This window comes from Egretta garzetta, unplaced genomic scaffold, assembly GCF_000687185.1.
Source record: "Egretta garzetta isolate BGI_Z169 unplaced genomic scaffold, ASM68718v1 scaffold663, whole genome shotgun sequence".
In the NCBI taxonomy this organism is placed as follows: Eukaryota; Metazoa; Chordata; class Aves; order Pelecaniformes; family Ardeidae; genus Egretta; species Egretta garzetta.
In genome coordinates, this window is record NW_009259122.1 from 489,771 (window position 1) to 503,217 (window position 13,447).

At 51.0% G+C, this 13,447-nt stretch overlaps 1 protein-coding gene across 1 annotated transcript in view; it reads right to left on the reverse strand.

Moving 5' to 3' along the window:
• Positions 1 to 690: 690 nt before the first annotated feature.
• LAMP3 (lysosomal associated membrane protein 3) overlaps positions 691 to 13,447 on the reverse strand; it is a 26,890-nt gene continuing 14,133 nt past the window's right edge. Inside the window, exons 3-7 of the mRNA XM_035891151.1 lie at positions 13,163 to 13,444; positions 12,255 to 12,377; positions 8,876 to 8,933; positions 6,897 to 7,064; positions 691 to 3,298 (exon numbers count right to left, since the gene is read on the reverse strand). Of these exons, the coding sequence (XP_035747044.1) occupies positions 3,159 to 3,298; positions 6,897 to 7,064; positions 8,876 to 8,933; positions 12,255 to 12,377; positions 13,163 to 13,444 (771 nt within the window). The 3' untranslated portion in view covers positions 691 to 3,158. The remainder of the gene's footprint in view (positions 3,299 to 6,896; positions 7,065 to 8,875; positions 8,934 to 12,254; positions 12,378 to 13,162; positions 13,445 to 13,447) is intronic.

The following is a 13,447-nucleotide window of genomic DNA, read 5'->3' on the forward strand; positions in this document are numbered from 1 at the left end:
GCAATTTGGCTAAGTATGAGATCATCATACTCATGGGATGCCCTTGTGTCTACCCTGGGTGTGCAAGAGACGTGGCCGGGGGCGAGCGGCAGCAGAGGGAGCATCAGGGAGCTGTAGGGATGTGCTCACCTCCTACCTTCCGCGGGTGGCCCCGCTGTATCCTGGCCAGCACGTGCTTGCAAGCACGTTAAGCACAGCTTACCTGATGGGTTGCATCATGTCATCACGGTCATTACCTCCTGGCTCAGGGGTGGGTTGAGCTGAGTCCGCGGTGGGGGGGAAGCGAGCCGGGGCTGCTGAGGCCGACGCTGCTGGTCACGCTCAGAGCCAGCTGCAGCCTTGTCCTCCCCACAGCAACTGGGCTCTTCTCTCGCTGGGTACGTGGCCTCATGCTGCCTATACAAAGGGGTTTGGCACCCAGAATTTTAGGGCAGGTCGGTTGGTAAACCCCTGTCCCAAGCAGTGAGCAGACTGCTGAGCAGTCGGACTATGGCAAAGAGGGGCCCTGGAGGGGAAGCAATCTGCCAGGCTTGGGAAACACTGTTTTCGTTTACATCCATGCCGACGGGAAACAAAGCAGCTGTGCGCTGCTGCCCACGTTACCATTGTTATGGCCCACCTAGCGTGCAACCTGTTGATCATAAGAGGCTCTTCTTTGTGTGGTGCTCCTTTAGGCGCTTTTTGCTCAAAACGTTTCCTCTGACAAGACATTTAAAAAAGAAAGGCTGGCAGCCAAGACCAATTACACCTACAGAGCCTTGCCCCTGGGAGGAGGACCTCAAAGCAACGGCATTAGATAAAGAAGTGCCAGCCAAATAGCTACCTTAATTCTGGCAGAAAATAAATACAGGCATCAGCTTCAAAAGCTGCATGTGGCAACTCAGGGAGCAGCTGGGCTGTCTTAATTCTAACTCAGCATTAAATGCAGAGGCCCCGCGCCCTGCTACGCTGGCATGCTAACACGCATCCCTGCCGCGGGCCGTCCGTGTGCTTTGTGGGCAGGGAAGGAGGTGATGGCCTGCGGGCTGGGCTGCAGGTGGGAAAAGGTCGCACATTAGGGGCTGGGATCTCCCGATGCAGTAAGGAACTCTCCAGTGGATCCTCTACTACTGTAACCTACTAACTCCATCGCATTCAGCCTGCTGCACGTTGGCAGCGCTTCATGGGACCCTCCAGCTGCTTCACTGGTTTGTACCACGTGCGCCTCGCCTCTGCCCATCAGCGCAAGCCCAGAGTATTGTTCATGTAGGAAGGGCAGTATGCAGCTTCAGAAAAAGTAATAGCAATAAAAAAGGCATAAGAACAAATCGGGTACACCTGAGTCCAAACATCGTTCAATACCGACAGTTTGATTCACTACTAAGAAAAAAGGGGTGGGGGGGAAACATCAACTTTGCATCATCAGCAAAAATGCCAGCGGGTGTCACAAGATTAAACACAGCATTATCAGCCATTACAAACAGTTTTCTCCCCTCATGTTGATATCAAATGCTAAAAGACTGAATATCAACATAAAGAGATTTTTCACTACCGAACACAACAAGAAAATGCTATATCCGTATCAAGAGAAGCTACAAACCGTACAGATCAGGCAGCCCAACGAACGTGTGAAATGGGGCTTGGGTTTCAATGGGGAAGGTGGCGGTCGATCGCCAGTCAGCACAGCCTAGGGCTGGACCATGTGTGGGGCTGGGCGTTTTGGGCAGCATTTGTTGTGAAAATGTCCACGTGTGACAGCTCGGCACGGTAACATCCCGACCGCGTACTTAGGCTCATTTTCGAATGGATGCACCTCCATACGTTTACCTTTCCTGCTGGACACCTCATCAATTCTCTTGTTTTAAAAAGATGTGATTGCTTTAATCAAGTTTAAAAATCTGCTTTCTGAAGAACAGATTAATTGTATTAACTAACTCCGAGAACTAGAGGGGTTTTATTAATCCCAGGGCCCGAACGATGCCACTGGGTTGAGTGGGCTGCTTGTCCACCAGCCGGGGGGGAGGAGAACGGGCGAAAGTAAGCTAGATAAAGTTTGCTATGTGATATTAACAGTGCTGGAGCCTTTCACAAAATAACAATCGGAACACCCAAATGTCAGTTTGGGTACTCAGCTGGATGCAGTGCAAATCACTGCACCTGTATTAAAGGTTTGAAGGTTTGGTGCGCTCTTTTCTGCGCTATTTCACCATCTGATCTTACTCAGCTGCCTCCCTTGCTCGCAGGTGGTTCCGACTTATCATAGAATCATTTAGGTTGGAAAAGACCTTTAAGATCATCAAGTCCAACCAACTTCCCTCTCATGTTGCTCTGAGCACAAAAGTGCTTCAAAATTGTCTTTCCCTTTCTCAGTTATTGGTTCATTCAGACTCAGTTACTTCCACAGCTACGCGTTATGCCGATTGTGGAACAGTATGGCCATGTTTCTGCTTGACGCAGACCAGCATCTTCTAGTAATTCACGGAATGGAAGGATTTCTTTTCTTTTGTGATTTAAATAAGTAAACTTTCAATGGTTAAATACTAGAAAAATATCAAAACTATTTTAAAAATACTTAAGGGAAATTAAACTCACAAGATACTATCTTGTTTTACCCATCAAAAATCCAGTGAGGTTCCATCACCATTAATAATTGCTCAGGTTTTGGGCCATTCTTAGTGGAAATTAAATTATCGCCCAGCATTTCTATTTTGTTTACAACCAGATTAAACTAACAACAAGGAATTTTTGCAGATGACTTTAGGCTCTCTTTCGTTTAATGGGTGCCATTCCACAGTCCTTTTCCAGGCAAAACTGCCATCTTTAGGAAACCTGATGGATTTTCTGGGGAATAGTGGTACTGCCCACTTTAAGCTATTTTTAGGCGTCTGACTTAGGTGGTCTGAATTGCCTCCTTTGTTGATAACATAAAGAATTTGGGCTCCTCACTTCGGTCCTCTGGACTACATCTAAATTAGATGCTAAGAATAGCCTAAAGGAGATGGCGTGAGTTCTTTCCTTTCCACCTTAAGGAAATCACTTCCAGAAATACTCATTGGCTTTAAACACATGGTGTCACCCCACTCGAAAATACCGCGTCAGGGCCATGAGGCTGCCAGGTAGAAGTTAAAAATCCTGTGACTTCTCTACTTGCTACACACATTTGGAAGTCCAAGGGCACCTCAGATACGTTCATATCCTCTATGCGGCTTTCTCCTGGAAATCAGGAACGTAGCAAATGCAATGACAAACAATCCCAGGATACTCAGGCCCACCACGATGGGAACTGCTCTGCTGTTTTTATCAGGAAAACATTCCTCTTCTGAAAGTAAAAGGAGATGGGAGAATGTGTTATAGCAGAACATGTAATCCTAGACTATACGTCTACATTCCAGAAAAGTTAGCAAATACAAGCCAGAAGCTCGCAAAGCCTAGTTTCCTCTTTTTTTCCCTTTCTTTTTCCTGAGCCATACTTAACACGTTGTTATCTGTGGTGAATCTTATCTCAAGGAAGCAATACCTGCCCCTTTCAAAACAGCTACATGCATGGCTGGAGAATGACTCTGCTTGTTGGCGGTAATTGCTTCACCATCAGGATCAGCGCGCACAGGGCAGGAGGCTTTCTTGCCAACAGCTGATGGGAGCATCACACTACAAAGTGCAAGGCTGAAAATAAAAGAGCAAGACCCCTCCTCATGGACAAAACTGGCTCTGGTGTGGCATCCAATTGCTTCTGCCCCATAAAAAGTATCAGGCCACAGAAGGGAGCCCATCATCCAGCACATCGGTAGCGCAGCAAGGGTCCTAGCTAAGTCACTGTGTCCTAAGAAAAATCCCATTCTAATTGTTCTCTGGTTTAATTCAGAACATTTGTGGATAATTGTGGCTCAGAACATCAAGAGATTAGGAAGGCAGAAGCCTTGGACTTAGCCCAGGGGGGTGCTTTAGCAGTACCATTGTAATTTTGTCGTACATACGATGATACCAGAAAAGGGTTTGACACAATAACTTCTAAGAACCATGTGCAGACACATTCACTCCAAACATACCTCTTAGCTACAGAGGGGGTAAATCCTGGCTTCCTCAGCCAGTCCCTACCCAAATGAATATTCAAGTCACCTTCTGATTAAATGAAACTTCTTTACTTAAAAATGAACTTCCAGACTGGGGTAAACTGGCAGCTTTCTTACCAAGAGACTGCACCATCTGGGTCACTGACATGACTGGAATATTTACCCAAGTAAGGATGGCAGGATCAGCCTCAAAGTCACAAGGCAACAAGTGTAGAAGGTCGGGGGATGATCACTAATGGTTATCCCAGAATCGGATCAGACCTACATCTCCCATCTGATCGATAGCAATGGTCTTTCCTCGGGTGCCAGGGAAAGACAGACCTCCAGCGTGGCATTCTGAGTAGCACCTGGGTAACGAACTGTCCTCCGAGCGGGGCAGTCAGATCAGCCAAACCCAGCGTACATCACGGCGCAGCAGCAAATCCCGTTCATACCCAAGATTTGAGAGCTCCAGCAGCCTCCACCTCTTTCATTCCCTGTGGCTATTCCCAGGCAGGTTTCGGTAGCACCCTAAGACAAAGGCCTGTGTTGTGGCTGCCTAATTCCGAGGACTCTGCTGGCCCAGGCTGCAGCTGAGCTTGGCCCCCTCCCCAGCGGGCGCCTCTACGCCAGCGGCGCGCAGCCCGCCCAGGGAGCACGCGGGGTGCGTGACGTCATGTCCCGGCTCCAGAGCTCTCCCCAAAGTCTGACCCCCTCCTCCTCTGGCTCAGGTGGTGATTTTGCACGACGCAATGCCCCAGAGCCAGAGGCACCAGCATAGATGCTGCCTTTGCAAGCCTGTGCCTGGCTACGGTAACCTGCTGCTGAGGAGGTGAGCTGAGAAGTGTTGCAGAAGCCAGAGATGCTTGAATTGGCCGAAACCGTTGTTTCTGGTGTGCTGAAGTGCAGTTCAGAAGGCACTGCACAGCCCTCCAGACTCAGACAGGCCGAGCTATCGATGTGACCTGCTGCAGCCTGCATGGAATCGTAAGGACCTTGAAACAAACGATCATTAGTGTTTTCTTTTTGTTCCCCTTTTAAAGATATGCAAATCAGGAACAACAGAAATGAAACTACCAGTCTGGAGGCTGGTGACGTGCGTGGAGCCATTCCTTCACTGGGGATTTTGCCTTTCAAACTCTGCATACAGAGCAGAGGTACGTACCGGTTTCATAACTATCTCATGGCCACCGGGGAATTCTCTCAGAGGTGGTAGCTGCTTTCTCAGCCCTTTGATTAAGAGCAGTTTATTAGTTAGTTTATTAATTAATTTTGTATAGGGCACTGATTAGCAGAGATTAGCCTGACCTTGGGGGGGAGGAGAGAGCCTTTCTAAGCTCTGTCTCCACTAGAGGTGAGGCCATACCGAAAGCCATATCTGAATTCATTCATTGTACAAATTCAGATGGGGATTTAGGGACCGGATGGGATCCTAGGGGCTGTTCAAGCTCAGTTTGTTTCTGTGAAAAAAATCTTCATGGGACTGAGATCATAGACTGGATTCTCATTGTGGCTTTTAAGAACTTAAATGAAAAGTATGTAAAAAAAAAAGGAAAAGTCCACATCATAACAAAGCCCCTGATGTTGTTTCCCATTATATTCCTTGTAGAGTAAGAAAGGCAGCCAAAATGTTGAGCTAACAAAAGAAGAATTGGTCAAACAGAGCCAAACTGAGTCAAAAGACAGATCTAAGGTAAAAAGAAGAGTGCGGGGGCAATATCTTGTAAACATGCAGACAGTCAAATATCAGGAGGACAGAATGTTTTCATAGTGCATGTGAAGGGTTGGAGAGCTGATCAGCCCACCTGCCCACCTGCGTGCTCCTACGGGAACAGCCTGAGAGGAAGTGACAGAAATGTGGAAGAGACCACTGGGTATCATCTAGCCCACCCCGCTGCTTTTTGTAGGATCTTTCACACATCTCGTAAGAAGTAAGGCCCATGAGAGGGCCCATACCGTAGGACACGGGAGTTTCCTGCTGCACCCAGCAGTGCTGGACCCCACACCCTGGCCAGGTCCTGGCTGCATCGCCGGGCAGAAAACAGGGGTGACAACATCTCGTCTCCCACGTGTGGGTGTAGGGAGGAGGTTGTGATGGGCCTCAGTACGTTCTCCCAGTGTGGGCAATCCGGGGACCAGGGAGGCAATACTGGTCTGTCTCTGCCTTTTACTAAGCTATACGGTTGTCTCTTTGTGGCTGTACTCAAGAAGAGGCAAACTGCAGAGATGAGCATCACATTTAATTCTGAAACTGGGGAGCATGCCCATGGTGCTCCTCCCCAGGCATGCATTTCATCACGGCTAGACACAGCCGCGACAAAAGCATCCTCATGCGTCCACAAATACCCCTCATTAGTTTTGCTGCTTCAGCTGCGGGACACCATGAGTGTCAAGAGCCTTTCAAAATAGCTGAAATCTGACTGTGTCAAGAACAGTGACCTGGAACTGAGCTGCACCATCAGGGGCTTGGGCAGCGCTATGGTGGTGAACCCAGCTGTGCTCGCTCCGGGAGGAAACGGGTGAAGCATGAAATGGTGGCTGCAGAATTGAACATTTTTAACAAGAAGGTGAAACAGAAGGTATTGAACATGGGAGGGAAAGATACTTTTCCATCTTCCATTATTAGTACGGAGTTGAAAATTACTCACAGTGTTAGCACTGGGTTGAAAATGACTCGGAAAAGGGCGAGAATACAGCAGTGGACAGGTTACAGTATTTAGGAGCTATTACAGAGCTGTGACTGTGCTAGAGGTGTAGTGGGACCCCTGCATGGGGATGGCCACAACCCAGCAGCAGGAGATACCTCGGGCTACCAGAATGCTGACACGGCGATCTCGGAAGGGTGGCAGAGGATCCTTTTCTGCTTACCTTTCCCAAACTGGTCACCAACAATATCGAATGCCTGCAGCTGCATATGAACAAAGAGTAGCTGGAAGTTCTTCTCTGAGCAAAAGGTTTGCTCGCTGGCACACTTATAGGAATCCCCCAGCTTTGTTGTAAACAGCTTCTCGTGTACGGCTGCATGGTAAAGCGTACCTGGAGGCCATAGGGAGAGAGAGACATGAGAATCCATACTAGCTCTGTCGGAACCAACATTTTTCTGAGGTAAAACACAGGATCCCTGGTGCTTTGGCAGAGCAGCAGTCACAGATGTGACTAAAGCGTGGGCACCTTCCCCATAATGCATGGGTTACATTTTTTCCATGTTTAAATGAGGCAACTCAGCTGAGCTTGGGTCTGAAAAAGCAGCTAAAATTTACATGCTTCTTCAAATTGTGTTTTAACGATCTGGGTCTGCAAGAGGGGGTTGGGATTCTCGCGGGAGCAGACAACTCTCTGAGGTCTCCAGCATGGCTGCTTCCAGACAGAACAGCGATACCAGCTCTAGCGGGGGGATTTGTCATATTCTGTCTGTGTTACTTTATGTATTAACTATGGTTTTAAACATATTTCAGTGTAACAGTACTTCACAGAAAATGTGGCTCAAGTTCAAAGCATGAAAAGATCTTGTAACGGGGGATGCATACCCTCCTTCCAGTTAAAGACCAAATCAGTCCGGTTAAAGACCAGTTCAAGATAAAATCATCCGCATCGCCAGCTCTGCGTCACAGTATCTCAGCCCCATCTGCCAGCATACCCCTGCTCCTCTTCAGCCCAAATCAGTGTGTGCTGGTACAGATAACCTGGTCATTTTTAGCTCAGCAGAAGATAGGGGCTTGCTCTCTGCAAAAGCACTGCTGGTGGGGAGCACAGCGCCTCTTGCCAGCACTGCTGTGGAGGACTCAAAGTATATTCGAGCATTTTAAAACTCATGATTAAGCCGATTAGTTTGAATTTGCTGCAGTTTGTGCTGAGCGATGCACAGGAAACCTCTGATCTTTCAGACCGAGACCAGCCCCAGCTGCCGTGTCCTCGGCATCAGCTCTTCCTTCCCTTCCATTCCCGCAGGTCAGAACAGGCACCACGTGCGTTAGTAGGACAGCTCGTCAGTGAGGAGAGGAACGAGGACACGCCGGGTCAAGCTCCTGACTGGCTTCTCTTTCTGCAGGGACAGCAGGCAATCCCCATACTCAGGGGAACAAGCCGAGAAGTGACATAATATAGTCGTTAACCTGTCACAGGTTGGATAGGTTAGGAAGAATTTGTGCCAAGTGAATGTCAGAGGCAATCTGAAGCCACGGCTCAAAATCTTCCCCGCTGACCCAGATGATGCTCTCCTAGCATGTCCCGGGAGGCAGCAGCCGGGGCAGCTCCTGCCCGCTCAAATGGCGAGAAGCAGGGCTATAGAAGAAAGAGAAAGTCTGGCCGCCGGAGAAGAGCACAGACAAGGTCTAGGATTTCAGGACAGCTTTAAGAACCTCAGCCTGCGTCCAGTTCTTATTTTTGCTGAACCAAAATGTCAGACGCCTGCTCTCCATATTGGTGTGTTTGGGAGCTGGGCCAAGCTCTGCACCTCCGTGATCCCGACACTGTATTGATCAGTTGGCCTATTAGATCGGCAAGGCGCATGCAACTGAACCGGAGTCACAGCACTTTTGTGTGCTTGCAGGTAAAAACTTTGAGGACTGGTCTGTACCTTAAATTTAGGTTGGACATAACCTCTACTCTGAAAGCGTAATGAAAGGCAGGGAAAGTTTTTGAGGACAAAAGGAAAATTGAACAATTGTGAAGAAACTGCAGCCCAGTCTCTTCTCTTGCATTTTCCATGCCATAAGATTTAGGTGAATGACATGTTGGAAGCCTGATAAAAGACATAATTTGCAAAATTTGGTGTTCTAAAGATAAGAAACCCTATCCCACAGCCAGAACAGTTTGATATGAAATTAGGACAATGTAAAATCACTGACCTTCAGAAGATAACTGTAAACTGCTCTCAATTTTACTGACATAGTACGTTGGAGCTTCCTGCAAAAGAAGAGATACCTTTGTTCATAATACATTGTCATATATGTGGGAAAATAAATAAGTGAATAAATACAGTTCACCACAGCAAAATGGTCACAAAGAATTTCCCAAAGAAACACATTCCAAAGAATCACCTTCGAGACCCAAGAACCAGCTTGCCTGGATGCATTGCCTTTTCTTCCCCAAACCACTCCGTCTGACAGGCGAGAAGCTGGCGTAGAGCAGCGATCTCCGCTTTGTCACCAGTTCTGCCCAGCTCAGTGACACTGGGCCGTGCAGGCGTGACTGCACCCACTGCTCCAAGTGGAGATTTGGGTGGTACTTGTGGTAACCAAAAGCAGGAGGGCATTAAGCAAATACTATACATTTCACAATACATTTCACAAGTTAACAGGCGTGTGATCAGGCCGACTTACTTTTATTCACCTGTTCTGCCTTCACTGAGAGTCCCCACAGCGCTCTCCTGGGTATCCTGCACCGAACCGCCCCGTGCTGCCTGCAGCACCCAGGCCAACACCTTGGGAGTCCTTGGGCCCGCCGGCACCGCGCTGCGCTCACGGAGATGCCCTTCCCGCGAGCAAGCTGTGCAGCCGTGCCGCTCTGCTCATCGCTGTTCGAACGGGGAGCGGTCACCCACAGGCTGGGAGCCGGGAGCTCACCTCATGCCGATGGCACGCGTTTCCCATTTTGTCTGCCAACAGCAGTCACTACAAATGAGGGAGCAGCAGGCTGAATGCAGCTGTGTAGGGGAGAAATAACTGTCCTTCCCATCCGGTGGCGCTGGCTGGCTTTCTCCATATGCTTACAGACTGGGAAGCACCCGGTACAGCAGCACAGACTGGGAAGCACCCGGTACAGCAGCACAGAGCAAAATTTCCAGCGGATCGTCCTGCCCACATGTGCCCTAAAACCCCAGTGCAACCTGAGCGCTGTCCTCCCAGGACCGTCACAAAGCCAGAGCCAGCCTAGGAGCTCTTTCCCAGCAGCGGTGTTGGGGTATAAGCCCTACTGCTCATTGCCATCCCAGTGGTGGGCACGCAGGGGCTGGTGAGTGCAGCTGGTGGGCAAATGGCAGCAGACAAGGGTTACCTCCTGCGCACCCACCTTTCATGCTGGGCAGTTTAAAAGTTGGTAGGATGGACTGGGAAAGTTTAAAAAAGCAATACACCAGAGAAGAGGTTCTCAGCATTATTCCTACTTAAAGACAGAAATAGGCCAAATAGTACCCTTTTTCTGGCAGCAGCGCTACGTTCTGTTTGGTCACGGTTAATAACCTAGCTCGGCGAAAACACCTGCCCCTACTTCACATCGTGTGGGTTGGTCACAAAACTTCCTTTCCTCAAGCCCTTTGCAAAAAGTGTCTGGCGGGGGTGAGAAGGGAGCCGGCCGCTCGCTGACCCAGCCCCTCTCTCAGGGGTGGCCACCAGAAGGGCCACCGCTGGGGCCCTCCTGGCCCAACGCTGTTGGAGAGGCTGCGGGGGCCAAACACGTAAAAAACAGCAGCAAAACCACTTCTTATTAACCTGGATTTCAAAGAAGTCAGCGCCGAGCCCTGCTGTGCTCTCGAGGCTTATCTCCAAGTGAAGGGCGGCTTGCCCAATGCCGTGCCAGTAAGTGCCCTTCTCGGGCCAGGGCAGGTCAAGCACCCCCTAAGGTTCACACCGCTCCTCAGCACTCCTGCGGGCCGGGGCGCTATGGGTGCTGGAGTCACCAGACTTTTCCCGAGGGTCCTTGTAACACAGAACATGCTCCCCATTGTGGGAAGCGTACGCGTAAAGCAAACACTCACGCTCTGAACTGAGCCTTTGTTTTAAAACAGCTCCTTGACTTTTTGCCTCACTTGCCCTCTGGAGCTTTTAGAAAACTTACTGCCGCAAACTAAAGCCAGGATGATTATTAACTGAAATCTTTTCTCTGCTCAAGCACTAATGACTCAGGAGTGGTGTAATTTGCTGTTGCCTCTTGGCCTTCCCATGGAACGCCTGATTAACCATTTGTACTTTTCTCAGCTGTCACTAATTTGAGCCTGGACCCAGGCTGCAGGGCTGACGCTGTGGGCACGGATCAGCAGCGACGGCCGGGTGCAGCTCTGAGCTGCTGCGGGGCATCGTGGCCGTAATGCACGCGCCAGCCAGCGTTTGATATTCCTCCCTGCCCATTAATGACTTTGTACACAGGATTAACTCCTGCCTTTGGCCCTGCTGCCATCACCCCCGAGCCCTTACTGGCTTTCAGGTAAATGGTACAGCCTGCAGCCTCCGAAAACGCATGAATGCCTGAGGAAGCAAGGGGGGGGGGGCTGCACACATCCTCCTCCTCCTCCCGTGGTTCCGACAGCGGCAGCACCCTTGGTAGCTTGTGTTAAAGCCTCAGCCACACACGAGGTGACCCAGTGCGGAACGCGGCACCAACAGACACGCCGCCAAAACGCAAGCTCACTTTCCCACTCCGTAAGCTGGGCCTCTCTCCTGCCCAAGTTCCTGTGCGTTCTTGTAAGTCTCCTGGTGCGGTGCATTTGAGGGCACTTATCTACAATTTTGTTGCCGTAGTCACTTGTCTGGAATTTTCCACTCAGAAAGTAGATGGAATAGGGCCCCTTCAGCTGGGGATGGGCCGGGGCTCCCGGGCACTTAGGACTGCATCGGCTCCCTCTGGATTTAACAAGCAGGGCTGGCTCCTGGCTGGGCGGCTGCGGTGCCCGGCGTTGGTGGGCAGCGGTGCCTAAGCTCGCCTGCGCTCGGGTGCTCCCTGGGACACCATTCCCTAAGAGCAACCGGAGCGTGTGTCGGAGCTGCCGGCCCGGCGCGGGACTGCGTCCCAAACCCACTCCCTCTGTCCCGCCCCAGCACACACAGCAGGGCTGGCCTCCCCTCCCGCTGCATGTGCCTATGTAAAAACGAGAGGCAGATTTTGTTTAAGGCTATTTCTCGACCCGGTGGTGCTCGACTGGTCTCTTAGTCCCTGTCCCCTAGCACTGTGTATCAAAGGACGGCAAGGCAATGACCTTACCCTTCAGTGCACGTAGGAACCTCTCCCAATTCAAAGTTCAGAGAGGCAAGACCTGATGTGACACTGAAGTGAGCCCCGCTCTGAGCAGGGGGTTGGACCGTGTGGCCTCCAGAGCTCTTCTGCAGTCGGAATTAATCCATGGTTCTATGCTTGCAGCCTCTGGGGAAGGACAGGAGTGCTAACGCCTTCTGTACAAGGGGAGAGCTATCACAGAGATGGACGAGATGCCTTTTCCCACAGCACAAGCGCATCAAAGGCAGCCTGAGTCCCAGCTCCCCAACCCTAAACACCCCTTCCCTCGACAACAGTTACCTTGACAAAGGTGAAGCTTAGGAACCCGCCGCTGAAGGTTATGTTCAGCTCCGACCGCACCGTCCCACAGCGGCCGGATGTCCGCGTCGCGCTGGGGTCGACAGCCATGTACTCCATGCGCCCCTGCAGAGAGAAGAGAGGCGGCGGGGCTGCTGATGACGAGGAGGGGGAAGGTTAACAACAGACACACAGAGACAGCCCAAAACATCCTATGATCCTATGATTTACAGCTGCCTGGTTTTGCTTTTCAGACAGGCTCCGTGGGGCGGGATGAGCAGGGCGGTGGCGGCGGCAGCCTCGCTGCTGGCGGCCAGGGTCACCCCCTGCTCGCAAACCAGCGCCAGCGCTTCCCCGGCGCAGCACCCAGCTGTCCCAGTGCACTAAGCTGGCAGAAAATAATCGTTTTCTGCTCATTTGGTGAACTGGTAAGATTCAGAGCGGGGTCAGATGGACACCAGTGGTGATTTTAGAAAGAGGGAACAGTGGGAGCTTGTGCCTGAAGGCAGAGGAAAGATGGAGACAGAGGCGGGCACCCGCCCGTAATGAGTCTCCCGTTCTGGGCAGCACAAACCACACTGAAGCCTGACCTGCCCTCCCACGTTCTGCTACCGCAGGCTGATCGCTGAAACAGGATGTGCCCATACGCCCCACTGATACCATCAGGACGCGCCCATACGCCCCACGGACACCATCAGGACGCGCCCGTACGCCCCACGGACACCATCCTGCAAGCCCAAGCTCAGCGGCCGAGACGCTGTGGCACAGCAACGCCCTTGCGCTGGGGGCAAACCACTCGTTTTTGTCAGCCAGGCCGAATTCTGAAAATTGCTTTGAGAGAAGAAGGACAAATCCCAGCTAACGAAGAAACAGTCATCACAAAGCTCAGCCTTGTAGTGCGTCCACCTCACCTGTGCATTTTGAGCCATCAGTTGCAAACCCATGACCGCCTTGATGCAGGTCCTGTTCCCATCGGAAACGGCGTATGCGCCCGTGGGGATGGGAGAAGGCCGCGGCGCAAGAGTGGGTCTCTCCGTCACCGTAGTAGATGGGCTGCTTGTTTGGGTCCCTGGACGGACGGTTGTTGTGCTGGTCGTGGCTGTTGGAGTTGTGAGTGCTGTTGTTTGATTTCCCGGCGCTGCGGTGGGCTGCACGGTTGGCGTGGTGCTGGCGGTAGCAGTGATGGCAGCAGCGGT